General features: G+C 42.3%; 1 protein-coding gene across 1 annotated transcript in view; it reads right to left on the bottom strand.

Annotated features, from left to right (window-relative positions):
- DCC (DCC netrin 1 receptor) overlaps positions 1–22,869 on the bottom strand; it is a 570,508-nt gene that overhangs the window by 93,281 nt on the left and 454,358 nt on the right. The window contains exon 13 of the mRNA XM_010583034.1: positions 148–289. Coding sequence (XP_010581336.1) covers positions 148–289 — 142 coding nt within the window. The remainder of the gene's footprint in view (positions 1–147; positions 290–22,869) is intronic.

The raw sequence follows: 22,869 nt of genomic DNA, 5'->3' as shown, positions 1-22,869 counted from the left end.
AAACACCATAAAGACTGTCTTCATACAACACAATAAATGCTACCTGCCAGCAAAGAAATCAATGTTCCCTTGAAGTGAAAGTATATTTTATTCCCAAAGCATTTAATTCATCAAAACCTTGCAAGGCTGTACCATGTGAACACTGACCTGTGAACAAGTACCAGAGGTTGTTTGGCTCCAGTGTTTCAATCTCACCCCTGCGGGTAGTCTTTCTATGTCGGATTTTATAGCCCGTAATAAATCCATTTTGAGTACCTGGTGGTGGAGGCAACCAGCTAACTTTGATGCTCTGTAAAAGAAGAGATATTATTGTTGATTTTTTTTTTCAAAGAAACGAAAGAAATAAAGCACATAAAATGAATTTAAAAAAAGGAAAAAAAAAAAGGCTATGTTTTTCTAATAACAACATGTATTCAACTAAGTTGTTACTTTGAGAAGAAAACCATATCAAATCTAAAAAGATTCACATTGGGATAAAGAAAACCGTGCATTCTCTAGCAGTGGATGGCTATATAGACAATGGATTTATATAGTAAATTTTCTCCCTTTTCAGGAAGTTTTCATTTCAACAGGCTACTAGAATACCTACAGTACTAGAAACATCAGCTCTAGGGTTGAGTAGACACTGCAACTCATTTCGCTTTTCAGCCCAAAGTGCCAAAGTCACCTCTTTCTGACCATAGGATACAAATATCAACCTGAGCAGCCCTAACAATTCTGTGCCATTTTAATTCCACGGACATTCACAGAGACATTACATTGATATAACGAGGGTGCAGTAAAGAGAGTCAAACCTCTTGGGAATAAACTTATTGCCGATCCAAACGCATAAGAGAATTTTTGTTGAGCCATTCGTCAGAGTCAGTAGCAACGCAATTAACCAAGACCAATCACTTTTTCTAAATACTGCTTGTCTAGCCTAGATTATGTGAGGGATTTTAGCTTAGCCTAATAGCCCAAACAGAAACTCTCCCTTCCTGATGCGTCCCGACACAGCCCTACACAGTCAAACACCCGTCTCTGCCACCTCTCTCCTTGGAGAAAGGTCTGAAGGAATTTTGTCATCGCGATACAGAAGCCAGTCCACGTCCTTGGCCATTCCTGTCACCTTCTCTTGTACTTTTTCTTCCTCCCCGTCTTTGGCGGAGGGGACACGGCAGGTTTGTGCAGTGCTGCAGCGATCATTTTCTTTTCAACCGTGTTCATTTTCCAATAACCCCCAACACTCAGCGGTGCTTTTACCACTGCAGACCATTGTGCTTCCAGACTTCTAACAGCAAGACCTCCTTCCCGAGCAGCAGCAGCTAGTTCAGCGCACAGCAGCGGGTACGCATGTGTTCCCTGCGTTGCTTTATATTTAACCACACGGAATTTCATTTACTCTTTTACCTCCCACTCGCTCAGCGTTCTAAGGATTTTTAGCAATCAGCTTTCACTTTTGCTACGCTAAATTGTTAACCCTTGTTTCCTCACTCTCCATCCTGTGCACTAGCCGGCATGGACTCCGGTGTGCATCGCTGGGCAACTCCACCGCCGGCGGTCCTCAGCTGAGACAAGCCAACACCTCTCTCCGTCCTTTGTTTGGTTGCTTATCACAAAGGGATCTTCTTCCTTACGCTGCAGCAACTGCATTTCTTCAGGAGGCTTTTGTGAGGGACCTTATCAAAAGGCTTTAGGAAACCCAAGCCAATGATATCAACTGGATCTCCTTGCCCAGGTGCTCAATGATTCCTTCAAAGGACTTTAATAGGCACGTGAAGCAGGACTTCCCTCCACAAAAGCTGTATTGATCCCTCTTTGTCATATCATGTTCATCCATATGTCTATTCATTCTGTTCTTTATTACAGTTTCTATCAATTTGTCCAGGAGAAACCACCAGATTTACTGGGCTGGACTGATAAGAGAGCTGATATCGTACATTAACATTTCTTTGCTAAAACAATCTGGGTACCAGCTGTTCCTTACAAGTCTCCAATCCTTCTAGTGTTTTCACTCAGCCCAATACAAGGTATTAAGAGTTTCTCATGGAGCAAGGCCTCACAATCGCACAATTCTATCTATACTATCTCTTGCAACACTGTATTGCAAATATTTAGACAAAGAAAAAAGTCAACCACATCACAGTGGATAGTTTTTGACCAAACACAATTTATTACCATTATTGAGTTGCTTAGTCCCTGCATAAATATGTTATAGCACATATCAAATTAATTATTGCAATAGAAAAATCAATTTTGCACATATACTGCCCAGTGATTTATTGTTACAATCAATTATACATTTCAAAATCAATACTTCAGGTTTTCATTGCTGAGAGAAATAATGCCGAGTTTTTTGCATTAGGGCAGAACAAACTCCATTTTTCAAACCAGAGAGCAATTGTTTTAAAAACAGATTTGGTCACTTTGCATATTGAAATTGCCTACATATAAAATGTTTATGGAAGAATGCAAACACCCAGAGAGCAGCTTTAAAACATATTTCTGTTGACAGCTCTGAGGACGTCTACAGGTAACTCATTGTTCGATACCGGTGCACTCCCAACTCTTCCGATTTCTGCACAACACTGAGCCACGCTCCCATCGTGGAGACCTCAGCACCTCTGTGTATTCCAGCCCAGCTACAAGGAGAAGACACTTTGACTGCCCCATTGCCCAGGTAGAGAAGAAAGCAGAGCATTTGGATATTTTCTCAGAGAAGGGTAAGAAAGAACAACTCCAGCTTTTCCCTGCCCCTTCCAAGAGCAACAAGAAAAACGCTTCTAAAATCCCAGCTGCCCCCATCCAGGGGAAAAAAAATAAATATATGGAGAAAAAACAATAAAGGGAGGAAGGGACAGGAATGCTTTCAGGTACCTGTCACACAGCTCATGCAGGTAGATGGTTACAGGAATGATTTCTGGATTGAAAAATCCCACCAGAAGGGACAAATGACACCGGTCTCTCAGTTTGGAAAGTGCAGTAACACAAACTTTTACCCAAAGGTGCCACTTAGAGAAAATTTAGAACTGAATCAGCTGATAGAAACCACAAGTGAATTTTGAAAGAAATCCCATAATTTGGAAGACCTTCTAATGACCCAGACTTTTGAGTGGCTCTTTGGGTGGTCCACCACCGTTTCCAAACCACAGGCTCCGTTTTGTCAATTTATTTCAAACAAAAAAAGATTGCTGAGCTACATGTGAGCTAAACCAGCTCGAGGCCCCAAGACAATCTGTTGCCCTCCAGGAGAGGCAGCACTAGTGTTGGTTCTGCTCCTTCAGAGGAAGGGCTCTCCAGGCCAGCGTCCACCCACACAAAGAAAAGAGTTTCTGGCAAATAGAACAAGACTCAAGCAACGGATCTGCCACTGGGGTGGTTCAACCCGTCAATGGGGCCAGTCAGCAACCATTTAACAGATGTGAGATTTATAGACGTGTGGTTTTTAGGGATATAAGGAACTATTGCAGCCATACTACTTCTAGCCTGAACTTGACACCAATTTGATTTAAAAAACACAACAAGAGTTCCAGCAGAAGCATCCAAGCACTTGGAGCTGCAACACCTGCGAGCACTGCACAGTTTTTATGAGACCCCAAATATCCCTTCCTCTGCCTTGAAGTCAACGCTGACTGCATCTCCCTGCACAGCAGGTCTCACAGAGGCAATGGGTTTGATCTAACGCTCAAAGTAGAATAAATAAGATCTTCCTCATGATCAGAGGAAAAAGCAGGTTCTTTACAGATCCACCTAAAGCTGTCACTGTAACAGTAACAGTTCACTTTCACCTCAACCTGGTCTCCATGGACACCACAACGATGCTTTTTATCAATAGTACTTAACATGTGACCCTTTGCACCAGGAAAATCAATGACTAAGGTTCTGACGGGCTTCTTGTCCTTTCTTCTGCTTAAGAGAGAACAGTAATGACTAGTGCTCTAATCCTTCACGCTCTATCCGAAAGGTAACCAACAGAAAGAAAGTATTTCCTTTCTGTTATACCAGCATTCCTAAGGAAACCATAAAACGACGCCAGCTTCAAGAGGATTTTAAGAACCTGTTAGTCCTGGTTGGAACGCAACATGGAAAAGTACTGTAAAAGGTTACTGGCCTTTTTTGTATCTTAAATACTCCTACTAGTGTTGTTTAGCTTTTATTAGTAATAGCAATGGGCACTGAAGATACCTGAGGTCTGTCAAATGCTGTAGCGACACACATTAAATATTCTTAAGAACAGCAATAAATAAAAAAATAAACCAACACTACAGCACCTCTGAAGTATCAGTGGCTTCAATACACCCAGACGGCAAGCATTCCCCACTTAAGGTTGCAAGCTGAAATAGGACTATAGGCTTGAAGAAATTAAAATTTAAAAACTAGCATAAATAAGCTGGACCTGTCAGAAGCAAGGCTTATAGCCAAAACCACAATATACTGCCCGAGATGCAGTTGCAAATAATTACAAGCCCCCAGGACACTGAATAGAAAGTTTCATGACAGGTTTGACTCATCTTTCATCCTTAAAAACCCTGCCTTGGGACCTGGGTACATAAGTCAGACTGGTCACCACCGAACACAACGATACATCCCCCAGAAGGGCTCCTAAAGATCTGCTAGGAGCATTCAGAAGTTGTCCTGTGCCTCTGAGAACGAGCCTTTCTGTGCTTGCCAAAATTCATGTCTAACTGTGGCTTTTGTAACTGCTATTAATCTTGGCCTCAATAATCTCCTCTGGGTGAAGTGTGCATTCAGAGGCATTCAGGCTCTGGTTTTGCTAACAATTAAATCAAAACCACCTGAACAGCTCATGGAAAACATGTATTATCTCCCAAATCAGGTACCTTTTGAAAAACAGGCAGGACTCAAGAAGGGACTTAAAAAGACAGTATTTAAAAAATATGTCTAACCCTCAGGTGTACTTTAAAGCAGGCTAGTGCTTGAGAAAATGTGAAAATCAATGTGTCATTTGTGCAATAAGATGTGCTAAGCTGACATAACTGCAAAATAATAGTTTACACCATGAAATTAAGCATCCCAAGGTGAAGTAAAGGGTACTGTACTGTTTTTTTGCTATGTGTGAGTTCTCTCCTGAAAGAGAAGATGAATTCCAAGGAAATACTTATTCTATACTATGCATGTAGCGTAGAAGCTTATTACCCTAGTGCTGTAAGCTGTGCTGGTGCATTCCTTCTCCCTGCAAACTCAGGAAGGCTCGCCAGCCCTTGGCGTAAGCGTGAGGAGCCGGGCAGCGAAGCGACCCTTGGCTGTGCCAGGAACTCCTACCCAGCTGAGACAGGGAGATCTGCTGTGCGTCTCAAGGACTCCTGCTGCCCGGCGGAGGGAGGCGGGGGACGGGAGGAGAGATAGACACTTCTCACAACAACCTGCAGCCAGTTCTCTCTCCTAACGACCTTGAGACCTTGTTATTACAGCCCTCCCCTGACAGTCTGGGAGCAGTCCCTATCTATGGAGTTCTCAGTCTCAGAGTTTCCCTTATCTGCATGTGAAATGGTACCAGCGCAGCTGGCATCCCAGCAATGTGTTGATGGCAAAAGTCCATCACCTCCTGAACCTACAAGCAGCGGTACTACGGGAGGCCCTTGGAGCTCTCCCGGACCGCAGCAGGATGGGACCAGCATCTCCCTCTGAGCGGGACGCCTCTCGAAGCTCCCAAACTCTCCTGTCTGTTTGCGAAAATTGGAGGTCTGTCGCCGAAAGCCGACACGGCTGGGGCAGATTCTCTCCACTCCTTGAGGCTCGACCCTTTGCCCGTTGAGAGAAACACCAAAGCATTGACATGAATATTTTCACTGACCTCGAGGGGAATTTTTAACAGGCATACCTCTTTTTCCTCTCTCTCTTTTACTCTCTTTTATTCCCTTGTATGTATTTATCTTAGTGACTTTATGCACACATGTGTACTAACCTGAATAGTCTATAGTAAGTCAGTTATAGCAAGTATATGATAAGCTATAAGTTAATGCTTTCAAATTTACACTTAAATTACTGTCATGAATTTATTCAACCATGAATGAATTTCAGGCTGCTATTGCACTCATAATCCCTTTAGATACAAACCACTGCCCAAGTCTGGGACTAGGAGTCGATCCAGCCGCACCTAGACTCCGACAGGAGTTTAGAAAGCAAGGGGGTCTTCTCTGAACCTCGTGACTCAACGGGAGGGTCTTCCTTACCCTTTTTACATTCTCAATCTCTGTACAAATCACGAGCAATCAATTCTAACTCAATTTTTTGCTGTATGTTTCTCTTTCACCCTATTGTGTTTTCGGTCTCTGTATACCTAATTTTAGTCTAATTCAAACTTAGTCTTCCTTTGCGGGTTTCATCCACGTATTAGGTAATAGAGTGAACCTTGCCATCAAATTCTGTGAAGTCGTGCTTTTATATAAATTCCTATTAAATCATTTTTGCTAATACCATTGGAAGTGATTCTTTAAGTGGTCCAAACCACTCCTTTTTGTGACATAAGGAAAGTCAAAACTACTTAGAAGCCAGACCTATGGAACCTACAGAGATCTTGTATGATGTTTTTTCATTAAATAAGGGTGTCTTATTTTGAAAGGCTTTAAGTCAATATTTTCAATGCTCTGGGAGAACAAATTAAGATCCGTTATTTGTTAATGGTATCTCGACCATCAACAGTTTAACATGTGTTTGTGTACAATGTGGTTCAGGCTCCCAGCTGTGGACGTGTCAGCTCAGACCCATGTGGGACACAGAAGTGCCTTGCAAAAATACAGGAGGCCTAGGGCAAGGAAAGAAAAAGGAGAGCATTTCACAGTATGTGCTGTGAACGCCCAAAGTCCTGCTGGAAACATCTGAAAGGATCAGTAGTCAAGATGACAGGATTTTTCACGTGCTGAGTTGCAAGTGTAGGAGCAGAAGGGGTGAGGCTTGGATCCATTTTTTCCAACCGGTTCTGCTCTTTTATGACCCTCGCTGAATTACCTTCCAGTAACATGATTCTCGGACTTGGGTCCCATACCTTCGGGCACAGCCCTGGACTTTATTTCCCATTTTATTTCCTGGGCTTGCAGTAGGACTAAAGCTGTAGTCACCGGAGAGGCTCTTTTCTCAAGCATCCAAACCTGTTACGGTACGTGTATGAGTGACAGAGGAAGGCGCTTAACGCAAAAGCTGAATTTCTCCCAGCCTTTCCTGCTGCCCTCGGACCGCCTCCCCTCCCATCGCCCCGCAGGCAAGGGGCTCTCCTTCTACAACCGACATGTAAGCTGCAAATTAATTTACAAATACATGTGGAGCCTGTTGGCAGTTGCCTTGGATATGAGCAATTTTAAAGTCCCCAAGCATGGTGTTTCATAAAACCACTTTTTTTGCCCCAAGAGAAGATAAGAAGAAGAAAAAACTGGGAGGATTGTTAAGGTATGAAGACCTTTTCAGCCAGTATTATCTCCTCAGGGTATTTCTCTTCTGAGCTACGTCTCCAAACGGCTCTTATATTAAAATTGCATGATCAAATACTTAAACCATTTGATCACCACAGTCTTAAAAAAAAAAAAAAAAAGAAAAGAAAGCGATAGTAATGATATACTGGGGAAAAAAACTTAAGGATAAAAAATGCCTCTGGGTGTCTTCGCTAACTTGAAAAGAAGAGAAGATGAAACATAACCAAATACAAGGCTTAGAAGAGTCAGGAACCTCAGGCAAATACTTGGTTATGGTGGCAAAGGAACAAAACAAACAGAAAATAGTGAGGTTTGAAAACAAATAATGAAAAAGTAATAACTTCCTCTCTCTCTGCAAATGTAGAAATTTCTGAGGCACAACTGCTTCCAAAACTTTGTTCTATATATTTAAAAAAAGTCTTTGGAAATTATTATGGACAGTGCAACTAAGTGCTTTTTAGCTGGGTGACATATGGACATTTCAAAATAGTATGCTTAGACCAACATTTAAAACAACTTTAATGTTTCAAAATTGGAGGAGATTCCTCTGAGCTAAGTTTAGACACTCAATGCATCAGGCTTTTTTTATAGTTGTTGATGAGAAAAAGGAATGTCCAAAGAAATTCACCTGCAGTGCCTGCCCCTAGAATTGCCCATTTTCCCCCCAACTGCACGGGACAGCTGGTCTAGCCACGAATATCTGACTTTTACAAGTCAAAGTTAGGACAGGTGAATCTTGCTTTCAGTTTCTCATTTTATTAAGCAGAAAAAAGTCATTGCTTACTGGGTTTTTCAGGCATTTTTAGATATTTTAGGGCATTTTTAGATGTTTCATTACACAGCTAAAACTAACTTGTACTGATTTTGTAAGTACATTTGAAAACGATACCTTTTGAAGTAACTAAGACACACCATTAACTTGAAAAGATTTTTTTTTTTTAAAGAACATCATATTCATGAAGATTTTCAAAGCTTCGACATCTCCTTCGGAGTTGGGCTAGAAAGTTCTCATTGAGAAAATCAACCCCTGTAGTAGGAAAACCCATCTACAAAATATTTCCATAGCTGTAGCGATATATTTCTTTTCATTTTAACTCTTCCTTCTGCCAATGACAGAATTACTCACAATGAACGGTTGCTCTCAGCTCTTCCTCCCTCCGCTGAGGATGCTCTGGGTTTGAGTGACCAGGGCACACGGAGTCGGGAACCCCTGGAATGCCGCCCGGCGAAGGGACATGGATGCTGCTGGCAGCATCCTGGCCAGGCAAGAGTCCCGTCCCTGCCCAAGGGCTGCCGCGTTGCCTCTACGGCACGCAACGTTGCCTCTACGGCATTTGCCAACATCAGACGTACCGAGGCAGCAAACCCACCCGCAGAGAGCTGCCTGTCGACATGCAAACAAACTCCTTAAAGTCATTCAACAGCTGGCAAAACCATTTCTGATCCACAGTACGATTTTGATTCGTATCGGGCAAGGAAAGGTTGAATTTCACCTCCTTCCTTTGCAACACCTGCTAAATATTGCAAGCTCATAAAGGGCTTCAATCAACTATAAGAAAACGAACTGGAACTTTACAGGCCCAGGGATCAAAGCAACTATCAATACTTCAATCAAGTTTTCAATTACAAACGCATTTAATTGATTAGCACTTAGCAGCACCTGTAGTTGGCTATCACTTTAATTACTGATTATACCAATACTGATTACTTAAATGATATCTGCCTGAGAGCCTCGTGATTAAGAGTTTATAAAGCAAAGGGCACAATAATTTCAAAATAATTAGGCTATTAAGATTCAGATTAAAATAAAATCACAAGAATATTAAAAAAATATATTCCATTTCAAATATTAATGCACGCACCCTTATTATGCTGTGCTGGCATTAGGAGCTGCCCAGAGATCCCCCAAAGGCAGCGAACTCCCTCTTTCTCTGGAGGAAGGTGTTAGCTGCCCATCAGCACAACCGACCCAACACCATCACTGCCGCAAACAACAAAAGGAGGAAATCAAAAAAGCACAATGAAATAATGCATCCCTAAACCTGTTTATTAAATATTTACGCTCCCGCAGCAGTAAAGGAGGTTCCTCCTGTTATACCATATGCAACGGAGAGATGCACACTGCATTTGGAGACTGACGGCGTTCCTGTGTCCATCACCCGAGTGCCAGAGCCTGCCTTAGCTTTGATGGCAATTCTCTGTACAATTTTTTTATGAAGCCACTGACGCCTTCCTTTTTGCAAATCACACGTTTTCATAACGACACTACTGAAATACTAACTGCGACAGAGGTTTGCGAGTCTCAACGTGCGTGAAGGTTCCCATGGTAAGGTAACACAGGAGCGCAAAGCATACCAGCTTCTCATGGCGTACTGTTAACCTGGAGAGCATCCCTTTGGGCCTCTTATGGAAAAAGCATAAAGAGAGTTTCCCAGCAGAAATGCTCAGATTTAAAGGCCTAATTCGGACGCTATTTTGGGTATAGAGGTTAGTTAGTGAGTTTCGGAAAAGAAAGGAACCATCTGGTGCTATTCAGTGTGCATCGTGCGCTGGAACAGCTCCCTGAGCCCAATTGCGGGCATTGAGAGAGGGTTGGGAAAGGATTTGGACAGGATCACAAGCGAACAGCTAAAACGAGGTAAATTCCACAAACGAGTATAAAGCTTTTGTTGAATTACTCAAAGATGGAAGATGATTATGAATAATCCTATTAAAAAGACCAGGGAAACAAGACATCAGAAGATGCAGGGACAATTAGCCAGGCTGTAGATCTTAAAAATAAACACTTCTGCCCCTGTAAATTTTCAGGTTAGGCTAGGACATGTCCTATCCCGCTTCTCAGGACCGCAGAGCATTGCAGAGCAGTATCCAAGGGAAGGAAAGCCCCCTCTCAAGAAATGCAGATAGCAGCTACGGGGATGGACACTGCTGCCTCTCTGTGTAAAACTCAGTTTCTTCTGTTTCTTTTCTTTCTGTAACAAAAAGCACACCCTGTGCAATACCTTCTTAAGTTTTGCTGACAAAACTTTATTTCTTTGACAACAGCCCCAAATTGCATGCATTTTCTGTGCCCTATTCAAAATTGGCACTCTGAAGTACTCTAAGCTTTGTTACATCCATTTATTCACAGAAGCGTGTTACTTTTCCTTTTGATTATAGGAATATATCTCCTATCACTAAGTTTGAGGCTGAATGCTAATAAAATGTGGGTTTGTAAAACCGTATTTTAATGATCGCATACCGGTGAAGTTTAGGACTATGAGAAGACCTGAAATATGAATGTGCACTGACCTTGTCTCCAATTAAGTCCCTGGGAGAAGTTCAAATGAAACGAGAAGGGAAGGTTCTGGCCCTGTTCTTAAGTTAGTTATCAAAGAAGTGGCTGGGTCCTGGTGACTGTAAAGCTTAATTGAAAACAAAAATGGAGCATGAAGACCCACAGGTAGACTTTCAAATTTAAACAAATACTCATCAAAACTAATTTGTGATTCTCTACTCTCACCTCTTGCGTGCCGTGACTACACACTGCCTTCAGACTGTATATACGTACTTCTGTGGCAGCTACAAAAAAACCCTTTAATTTCCTCATTTATTCAGTATAACGCATCCAGAACTTGCGTCTTACAGGACGGCGACTCCCCCGATGTCCCAGGCAGGTGCCGGTGGAAGGCTCACACATATGGCTAGGTTATCTAAATGGACACAGAGGCACTTCTCCTGGCTCACACCTCTGATGAAAAAGTAAAATTTGGCATTTCATGAGAAATTAAGGCGCTCTGCCATTTTCCCCTGGGTTAATCTGTCCCAGAGACCAAGGGCAATCCCACTCCAGGGCCCCATTCCTCAGCCTATGTTTATTATATTAGCATTTTAAAACCTGCCCACTGCTTAATTCCTCCCCATTTTGTACCCCAAGGCTGATCTTATTCATTAATTCTAATTGAACATTATCTGTGCTTCTGCTTTCAGCTTTCCAAGTCTCTAAAACACTGGCAGAAATATAAGGGTAGTCCAGGTATCACACGTTGCCTTAAATAACTCTAGCTCCAGCGAGCTGTGAAAATACATAATATTCAATAATTATTACTGGGTTTATCTCTACGTTTTTTTGTTTAATTATGTTTTTCTTTAAAATTTGAAGTGCTGGAAGGTCTCAAATTATCATGGGACCCAGATATCAAATTCATCTGGGAAAGGCAAATGACTAGAAGTCACTAGACAACCAAACACATTATATCGATTTTTAGGATTAATGACAAGGGTCATTCAGGATAGGCCTTTAAATTTTGTACCCATTGGCATCTGTTTAATTAAAGACTTTTCATTCCCTACAGACACTCAATAACATTAAGCGAGGCTCCAGAAAAATCTCAGACATAAAAATGTATTTTCTATTTTCTAGCTCTTCTAACAAGCACTTTTGCTTTAGGGACCTGCAGCTATGCTTTTTGAATCAGCATCAGAGCAGCTGTGGGACACTTTCGGTATAATTTTTCTCCGCCCCCAAATCAGCCTGAATTTGCAAAATTCAATGGGATTTGCCTAATTCTCTGCACTCCCAGAAACTATACCAGTCAGTGGTAAGCTTAAGGCAAATCTGTGAGGCTTGAAAGTCTTGTCCTGAAGACCTCCTATGAGATGTATTTATAATTGGTACCTTAATTGATATACAGACCTGCAGAAGGATATTCTTCTCCAGTGAAGGACACTGGATCTAGTCCAGCCTCAAGTATTGTTTACTACTGGAGCTGAAAAGTTCAACTTTGTTATAAATCTGCTGCTGGACATTCAAGGTTGGGTTCATCCCAACTAATTTACGTACATAGCTGAAGCATCCCAGTACTTGGTCAGAGAAGGATGTATCATCTATCTGAACCACCCTTCAGGAGCTGCCTGCCACCTTATCACTAAACCAAGCAGCACTTAGGGTGCTGCACTTCAGATGGCTAAATTAAGTGCCAAAGTTCAGGTGGAATGATCAGTCAGGTACTCCATTAATCTGGATTGCATCTGAGCCGTGCTGGAAGACAAGTTAATATCAAAATGACAATGGAAAGCAGCAGAAATGTCACTGAAGTACAGAATGGTGTAATTTGGAAGGGACCTCTGGGGGTCATCTACTCCAACCCCTGAGTATTTATTTCACACTTGTTCAGAGACAACCCATAGTGGTCAACATTTCCAAAAGCAACCTGCACTGCTGACATTTCCCCGTGTTTCACGGGGACCCAGCCAACTCGGTGTCCTGCTGCGGATTTTCTAGGGGATGCTTCCCAAAATGAGACACCTCAGCCCACACTGTGCTTTAAAGAGTGCCAGTCCTCATTAGCAGCCTCATTATCTTGAATTAAGAGCATAAACACAATTATTTAGTTTGGTTTTCTGGGGGCAATGCAGCCCTCCCATCCAGCAGCTCCTGTCCTTAGGCTCAGCACCGCATGTGCCAGGCATCACTGCATCCTCCAGCCCTCCCAAAGGAAGAGACTGAGCCTTTTAGCCATTACTTTAGCCATTATTTCCTTGGAACCAGAGCCCAGATTCGTAGCTTCACAGGCCAGAAGGGATCTTTGCGACCATCCCCTGCCCGGTGTAGCAGAGTCTGTAAGACTCCTCTGGATTAATTCTTGTCTGAATGGGATAAAGGAGAAATCTGGTCTTGCCTGACCTTGGGAGAGGGAACAGATCTGTTCAGTTAAACACACAAAAATGGCTTATGTTGGTATATTTTGGAAGTTTTGTTGTATTTTCAAGGAAGAGAGAGACTTGCACAATGTCGCCAGAATGAGCGACTGGCCAAACTTTGATTACAGCCCTGCTGCCCAGTGCCGCTACATTTAAAAAGTTATTTTCCTTTCAGAAGATTTAATGTCATAATGTTACCAATAAAGGAAGGCACAATAGAGTTGTCAAGAAAAATGAGAAATAATCCCAGCTATAGTCCTGAACAAAGCCCTCCGAAGTAAAGCATGCAGTGATCTAAATAGCCTAGCATCCGGTTGTTATTCTTTGACTAGGAAATAAATACAGCAACCTTTACAAATGGATTTTAGAAAATAACCTGTTACATTAACAATGGGGTGGATTCCCACCTGATGATCACAATTAACCACCCCAGTCAGGAATATCACTGAAAAGAAACGTCTCAGAATAGCAGAGGTAGCATTTCTGGCACTTTCGACCCTTAGGGCTATCTCCTATTCAAAGAAAAAGTTGCAGTGTAAGAATTTATAAAGACAGTGATCTATCTGAGCCCCGCCTGCTCTCATTATCATGGGCACAACGTTTAGGCCCTCGAGGGGGAACAACTGTCAGAATCCTAAAAAATTCAGAGTTTTGAGAATTCACCAAGTAACTTTACGGTGCTGTGTACAACATACTGGTTCACTAAGTAAATTAAGCAACTGGTTTCAAAGCAAGTACGTTTCATTACATCAGACTGCCATAACATCCTCCCTTCACAGGAGATGCTGGAAGAAGCTGCTCTATGCCTTTACTCATGTCATTTAAGAGCTTAGGGCTGGGCGGTGGAAAGCCATCGCAGCGGTGGGACCGGACCCTGCCTCCAGCAGCCTTCGCTGGAGCTTGTCTGAATGGAGTGCAGGATCAAGCGCCTTCCAGCAAAATATCTACAAATACAGAGAAATGGTGCATGGCAAGTCCTATTCAGCTGCTTTCATCTCTATTCAGCAAAGCATTGCTCCATAAACACTACCATCGTATCTCATCCTATACGATTTTCCTCTTAGGAAAGACACAGGACCAGCGCCTGCACATCCTGACCTCTGGTAGTGTTACTAAAAGGCAAAGAAGCAGATATTGCAGTCATGATAAATAAAGATCACATTTGATGTTAGTGTCTTCTTTTGAGTAAAGATGATTGTTGGGTTTTTTTGCTTTCCTTTACCATATCATTTTATTTGCAAGTGGCACATGATTACTTGGGTACCATCCAGTAGATAAAGAGGGAAATTTTCACTTCGCAACACCGTATCATATTGCTAATTTGCCTTAACTTTACAGGAAGAAGAAAGCAACCATTAAAAAATCGGAAACCTTTGTCACACACTGCTTGTGGAAAAAAAATTTCAAAGATTTTCCAGTTTGAGTAAATTATACCAGAGGTCAACTCTTAGAAATTCCAGGCTGCCATTACTACGTCAGAAATAAGTATGCTGGTCCAGTTTTTATCTGATGGGAAAACAAGCTATACAGCAAAGATGAACAGTCAAAATAAAGTATTATTCCAAAAATCCTGAAAATTTCACTCAAGAGCACAGCTCAGTCTTGCCATGCGGGTGAAGTCATTCACACCCTACAGATGAACCAACAGAGATGCAGCAAGAGCAGTCAGCAGTTGGGCTTAATATAGGACTTTATAAACACAGATTTCAGGATTTCAGCAGACTTAAAAGCCTCATCAACTGGCAAAACTGTCTCAAGTGCAGAGAGGTCCAAACTGCAAAATCTGTAGCTGTATTTCACCTCCTCGGTGCTCATAAATGCTTGGGCTGGGATCAAACCTTAACTTCACATATGTGAAGGCACAGTGTAATGCAGAATATGTACCAGAATGATAAAGCTTTGCCAAAGGTTGGTAATTCTGGTTAAACAGCTTTATCTCCTATTCACAGCTACTGAACAGTGCTGAGAGCAAATATTGCTAAATCCAACTATGTATTACACCAGCATGCATTTATTTCCTGATGAGAAAAAGTTTGTGAAAATAGCAGGTATTTGATATAATTAATACATATGGACCCAGAAAAACATCGCTGAAAACTAAACCAAATAAACACCAACGCCCTAATAACATCTACCGAGGAGTAGCCTTTGTGTAGGGTTAACACTTTTTCTGCTACTGCATGAGTTTTTCTGTTAAAATACCCATGTCATCCATCAGCACTGTTCATCCAAACCCCGCACTCCTTATCCTTGTGCCTCTGGCATGCCCAAGATGCCAACGCTTGTGCTGGAAACGCTCAGGATTTACATGAGGGTGTGCAGCATATGTCCTGGTCCACAAAAATGCTTTTTCTCCTGGTGAATGCTCTATGAACTCTATTTCAATAAATAACTTGGACAAAAGAGGCAAGGTGAAGAGTATTGCTGCGTGTAAATTAAGTCCTTATTGAGGAGAAAATAAAAAGGCAGCAGAGAAAGAACACTGGAGACTAAGCATTCACAGAAAAGATCAGAAGTAAATATATTAAAGTGTACACAGAAATATAGGAAACAGTTTAATAAATCAATACAAAGGATGTGAGCAGATTTGGAGATATTTAGTTAGCCAAACAGCATTTAATACACAGTTCAGAAGGGACTTATTGAATCAAAGTGCTTCAACTGTTGCTGCAGATGATGATGGAGTCTCCTCCTTGCTCCAGGTGAGGCAGGAGATACCCAGCATCATTTGCCTTCACTATTCAAACAGTAACATAGTATTGATCTCTTTATTTAGTAAATTTTATGATTCCTGCAAACTGCTACAGCTTCAAAAAGTGGTTCTATGTAAGTATCAGATTTTATGTACCGCATTTTTCTTCACCATCTAAAGAAAAACCGTGGCTAATAAACACTACACAGCACTCTGCTTCACATCTCTTGAACCAAAGTTCCCTAAAACCAAGAAGACTCTTTTCTCTTTTAGTTTCAACAGGTGCTGGATTGGGCCCATAACCTGCATAATTAGGCACACAATCAGCATCATTATTCTTCCATCAAATCCTATACTTGTGTATAGAGGTAATCATCAGCATCTCAAAGATCACTTAGAAGGCAGGTGACAATCCTGTTCCTTACAAGTTTTATTAGACAATCTATTCAGTGGAGACTACTCAGAGGAATGCTTCTCAAATAGATACTGTCAGGACAACTTCAGCCCCAATGAATGGAAAAAAATATATATAAACTAATACTTTCCTACCGCCACCTAGTTTAAAAACAAACAAAACAAAACACAAAAATAATCTGAAGAGCACTGGAGAATACTACTAGACCATAAATAGAAATTTTCATCACATGCTTTCTCAATTCTCTGTGAAAGATAACATTAAGCTTGTGAAAAGAGTTAATTCTGCATTAAAAGGGCACTCTGGGAGTTAAGGCTACTTTCAAAATTCTGAAGCAAAGCTAATTCTGGCATGAATGATTCCATAAATATCATGTAATTTAAGCCCAGAAATAGGCTAGTTTATAATTGTTTTATTTTCTAGAGACTGTTTTGTGGATTTTAAAGATGGGAGGACATATACTTTTGGCTTTAGTAGATCTGTGGGATCCAAACTTTGATTTTAGGGAGCCAATTTTGGTCTTAGTTTTTTTGTTTCCAGTCCGCCCGCCCCCCCCCCCCCCCCCCCAATCTTATTAGGCAAGGCTATTTTTATAACATAAAAAAAATCTTTTATGGCTTCCCTTTTCATTGGTTCTGCAACATAAATTAACAAGAAACATTATTCCCACTGCTATATACACATTACCAACAAGGAATAAGAAAAACAGCAACAGAAAAGCAAAAAAACCCTTAGGTTATATATAATTAAGACAAAAAGTCGTAAAAGTCATTAAATGGAAAAAGAAAGAAACCTCAGGTCCTGATTTTCGTTTAGACCGAGAAATCTTCCAACCATTCTGGCTGCGCAAAAACACCTCAAGGAGGCAAGAGTAAATTTACAACTCTTTTCAGGTACTATCATCCTTCCAGAATGGCATAAGCAGGTGTTGCATAAATACAAACCAGATAATAAATCTAGTGGAAACAGTTTTATTTTATTTTCCAAATCTTTGGCAGTCTTATAGGACCCTCCAGCAAGTCAGGCTGAGTCAGTGCTACGAGGAAAAGCTCCGTGATGCAGGAGGTGCTGGGAACCCTTTGCTCCCACCCTGTGGGTGCTGGGTGCGGGACCCCCATGCTGCTGGGCACCCCAATATGGGGACAGGCCAACCCCTCTCCCATCCTCGTGCCAGAAGCAAGGGGCTTTCCGGCCCAGGGGTTTTATTAGCACTTTGCAAGGTTTAAAACTTTACGAGACACCCATGCTGGTTTTGGGGGATGCAAGGATGAAATCCAGCCAGTGTATTCAGATTTACAGACCGTGACGGATGCGCTCTACCCCCTTAACCAAACCAGCAGTGGTTTGGTACCGATTCCAAAGGAGGTGAAGGTCTGAGCCGTAGCCGGGCCAAAAACTCCTCTAGGAAACCCGCAAAGGAGAAGAGTGACCCAGTGAGCACCGACGCCTACGAGCTTGGATCACCCACCACGCGATTAACACGTGAAAAGCAGGTGGGTTTTCCAAGACTCGTTTATCAAGGAATAAAGAATGTTGTGGGTACAAGGAGTCTCGTGCATACCTCTCCTATTGTATGCAATTTGACTATGAGCCAACCACTTTATCCCATAAATACGACAGCCTAAGTGAGCCTCCTTTGAGCTCCCCCCCCGCTAGGCAGCGTGGCAAGGAGTTTAGAAAGCAAAGGGGTCCACTCTGAACCTCGTGACTCAATGGGAGTTTTTCCTTACTCTTTGTATTAATTCTGTTAGACATAAACCATTGTCCAAGTCTGAGACTAAGTTTAGACCTAGATGCCCCTAAACTCCACCAGGAGTTCAGAAAGCAAGGGGGTCCACTCTGAACATCGTGACTCAACAGGAGGGTCTCCCTTACCCTTTTGCATCTCCGGTCTGTGTAAATCATTCTAAATCAATTCTAACTCGATTTTCCTTTGTATGTTTCCTCCATGTAGTAAGTAATAGAGCAAACCTTGCCATCGAACCTTGTTAAGCCACACTTTTACAACATCATATTAAAATCACTCTTGCTAATACCTTCGATGGTGATTCTTTAAGCAATCTAAATGACTCATTCTGCAACACAGACCCACTGAAAAAAACCCAAACAAAACCCCCAAACATATTCCATGTCTGTCAAGATGGCCAAAAACATACCAAAAAGTCTGCCCTGCAGTTCCTGACTGCCCTCAAGATCCAGGCCAAATTTCATAACTATTCACTAGAAGCGTAATGCTTTGTCTTCATTTCATTAAATGTCATTTTGCTGCTGAACCAAGTGAAGTATGATGACCCCAGCAGGTCCTGCCAGTAAAAGGAGACGCCAGCAGCATCCCCAGGCTGCACAGGGCAAGGGGACAGCCCGGGCGGTGCTGGGGTCCCGGTCTGCTCCCCCCGTGGGCACCCACACCAGCGGATCAGAGAGACGGGCATTGCAGGAGGGATGGAGCTACGAAAGAATAAATGAGATGATGGGTCTCATCTCGCTTTGACTGGTCATCACAAACAGCAAAACCCCAACGCTTGAGTCAGGACACGCGAAGGGAAGATGTCTTAACAGCGATATCAACAGTTGTGCTACTACCAAATGTTTCCTCCATCTGGGAGGTAATTCCATTATCTTAACGTTGCGACCACAGAGACAAAGCCTTAAATGTTTTAGGCACCTAAAATGGAATTTCAGACAAAGTAAGTGAAAACTTCAGTTGACTCCGAGGTCAGGCTTGGGAACCCCAGCACCCACGACATCCTATCACCTCCTCCCCAACGCCGAGCTGAACCCCAAAGCACAGCAGCAAACCCTCCTCTGCCCACGTCCCAGTCCCCCGGGCTTTGGGGGAGGCATTGCTGCACCCTGGGAACCCGCCGAGGGGGACAGATCCCAGCTCCGTTTCATCTGTGTCCGACAAAATCTTCTGGCTCTGTTTTGCTGACTGTTTTCATCCCATTTCTGGAGCTAGCTTTGCAGTCACACCAGAGCCATTGCTTCTTACTGGGTATGGCCCCAAATCAATAAGAGAAGCAGTAATATTTTTTTCCTTCCAACATCCCATCCCAGCTGAAGCCTGTCCTGCAGATGACATTTCTGCTGAGACCAACTCTTCATTAATGGAGTCTATTCTTTTATATTTTGTCTCAAAAACTGCATTTCTAGTGGAAATTACTTGAAGAACAGTCCATAAAGGGTAATTGCCCTATTTTTCCAAAGGTGATCCACACAGCCTGCTCATTCATCCTCATTGCACCGGGATCTTAAGACCAGAGAAATGTTCGGCTTTCTTTTTGGTGCTATACGATGTCAGCTAATGCTGCTGGTTAGGATCCCTGCGAATGTCATTTTAAAGTCTCAGTGATAACGCAGGAAGAACGGTGCATCCTAAATTAAAGTGACTGCCCAGGTTTCCTCGGCACCGACGCTCCTTTTTGCTATTCAGGTGACAGAAGCAGTACCCAGACATGAACGTTGCTGCATTTTACAGAAACCAAGGGGGAAGTTTTGTAAGTGAAAATCCTGAAGGACAGATGAAGAGAATAAGCGTGATCAAGTTTGATAAGAAGGGACAAGAAACCAGCTGATCCCCATAACTGGAGGCACATAAGGTATTATTACGCCAACAATTATATTTCTTTCTAGTTATACAAAAAAGGTGTAAGCTGATATTTTTATTACAAAAAATCAAATAAATGCTGCTAGGGAAACATTAAATCTGAACAGATAAGATCTCATGGAATAAGGAAAGGCAAAAATTAAGTTCCTGAGAGTAATCACAAAGTCTTACTACTCTGCAGTGCAAAGGCTTTTTTCCCAGCTAATTTATTTATTCCTCAAATGCTTCTTTTAAAGTGTACCTTATATGCTGTTTAGCCAAGCTAACTGAAGTCTTAAACACACTTCTCTTTCCCCCTCTGTGACTTTGACTGCACATGTTTAACAATGAAATCATACAGTTTTTGGCACCTATTGTTTTTACTTTTAATAAGAAAGTTTTGTGTTGTTTTTTTTCTTTTTTAAGTTCTGTTTTAGCATGTGTATATAATGAGATAGTGACAAATGCAGGGAAAATTTAAGTAATTTTTAGTATTTACCCTGGCTTATTTAAAAACTTTATGTTCCATAACGTATGGGGAAACAGACACCTCATCCTTATGATCTGACTGGCTGCTAGAAGAGATGCGATGGGAAGGGAAGAAAAGACCTCAGTGTTTACAGCTGCAGAGCAATCGTACCTAAATATGCCATATTAATGAATATGGCTCAATCTCTCTCTAAATCATCCTTGAACAGGAGGATAAAACTGAAAGAAATCAGGGACAAGCCCCATCTGCCCTGAGGACTGCAGGGACTTGATAAAAAAAATGAAAAAAATTTAAAATATTCAAAGTGAAATGTTGTCCAAAATAGTCCAAATGAAGTCTTTTACAGGACAGCAAAACCAACAGTCACTAACATCATGGGATAACAGATTTTCTCCCACACCCGCGATTTCATTCCTGTTCCTGGCACTCTGGAGCTTCTTCAGAAGACGCTCGGGCCAGTTGCATTGCCCTGTAAATTCTAAAAACTAAGTTTTCCCTGGGTAACTCTTTCGACTAATTTCATTATATTACTTTTTCTAGAGATGAGCTTTCTCCATCCCTTAGGAGCCTCCATACTCAGCATGTAGTCTCTGAACTATGAAGCTGAATGAAAAACTGGATGGTTTCAGAAATTTCACCCCATGCGGAAAAATGGAGTCCCACAAAGAATATCCCACAAGCTCTCTAACAAAACCTGTTGCCTAATAATAAACCAATAATAAATTCAGATGTCAATAAATAATTTCATAAAATTCAGCTGGTGGCAGTGTGGTATTGACTGTTCTCTGTACTACCTTCTATTGCCTCTAAATGAAATTAAGGCCTGACCGTGGTGAATGCATAGCCAGAGCCGCAGGCGCTGCCCCAGAGGACTTTCTGTCTCGACAGACAGCACAAGCACCTCGGGGCGAGAGGGCACCAGGAGAAATTAAGTACAATACATGAGCCAAGCAGGACTGTCCAGCAGCCTTGCGGCTCCCCACTTCAACATCACCTCTGCCCGGCGGAGACAAGTCCCACCAAGGCTTGCTACGCGCTCTCTGTCTGCGTGGGAATCCATCCATCCCTCTCTCATTTTTAGCATAAACACGATTTTCCTTTTCAAAATAAACTCTATGACTCTTGCCTATATGTTCCAGAACTTAAACGAGTAGGAAATGAAGTTTCATTTTTCACTTTCCCACAATAATCATCTTGAAGAAAGCTACAGACAGTGCTTAATATAAATCTTGTTCCTGGGTGAATTTACCTTAGAGGCCTTTTGGGTGCTTATTTAAGTTGCCTGTATTCAAGAAGAAATCAGTTTTTACAGAGCTCTCAGCCAGGCCAAAACAACGAGGCTGCTATAGCTCTTCTCACAGGGGAACCGGAGCTCCAGGTATCTCCTTTTCATAACTTGGAAACAATTATTGCTGTGGCTGAAGCACAAAGGAGTCTTCTCCAAATGAAACAAATCTCTTCAAGATTCAGGCACCTCTAACAGAGGCGCCGTTAGAGCATCGTCTCTTGAAATACTGCCAAGCAAGCATGGAAATACCTCAATTTGCATGTCATCGGATTTGATAAGCCAAGACACATATGGCAGCACCACCTTCACATGTGTTTTCAGGGGTTCCCTCCCCATAACTGGAGAATTTGGTCTAAGCCAGAAGTCAAGGTTAAAATCAGATTTTGGAAACCAGAAATCCAAACGATGATGCTTATTTTAGGCCAGGTAGTATCTGGAGGTGGGTCACGTAGGACGAACAGCTCCAGTGCATGCCAGTGACCTTTGCAGCCCATCTTCTCACCACGGCAGCGGTGGGTTGTCCCGCTTTGAGTGAAGAGCAGCGAAGCTCTGAGAAAATGCTGCTTGCGAGGCACACGCCATGAGCATTGATACGGGGAAAGGCGCATTCCCAGTCAGGAAACAGCGGGTTTCATCGCATCTAAAACCTTGGGAAGAACCTCTGATTAGCACTCCAGAGGGCACTTAGGAAGAGGCTTGGCTTCGACAACTTGGCCTCCGTTCCTGGTGCCCGCGAGGCAGAGATGCACTTCTGATCCACCTCCTCTGGCACCAAACCAGTAGTTTCTTTCCCCAGAATGCTGCACGTGCCCTGTCGTGTTTCCTCCTCCCTGCTCCCTTCCACCACACCGGTTGAACCCGAGCTGGACTTCGCTGCCTGTATGCTCTGCGAGATCATCGGTGAAATCACCTCCCTGACCGACTTGCTCGCTAGCTGGAGACTGTATGTAAAGTTCAAGCACTGGTGATGCTATTTACTGAGCTACATAGCAGAAGAAAGTGTATAATATTGTGAATTATTCAAGATACGGAAAGGCTGGGAAGTAGCAAATTCGACAGAGAACGACTATGGCAGTAATTACTAGTGAACTAAAATGTGTGCTTATTTGCAAATATCTTAATAGCAGCCATGCAGAAAGGTATTCCGAACCACCAGAAATACCTCCGACTAATTTTGGGGGCAAAGGCTGTTATTTTGTTGTTTTGTCATGCTGTCTAGCACAGTGAGGTCTTGAGCCTGTATTTGTACATGCCTAGAGTGCATATATTCCACATTAATACAAGTAATAATAACAGCAACTGCAGTAATT

This window comes from Haliaeetus leucocephalus, unplaced genomic scaffold (assembly GCF_000737465.1).
Source record: "Haliaeetus leucocephalus isolate CR32 unplaced genomic scaffold, Haliaeetus_leucocephalus-4.0 Scaffold866, whole genome shotgun sequence".
Lineage (NCBI taxonomy): Eukaryota > Metazoa > Chordata > Aves > Accipitriformes > Accipitridae > Haliaeetus > Haliaeetus leucocephalus.
Note: the sequence above shows the minus strand (reverse complement) of the source record. Positions and strands in the feature narration are given on the sequence as shown.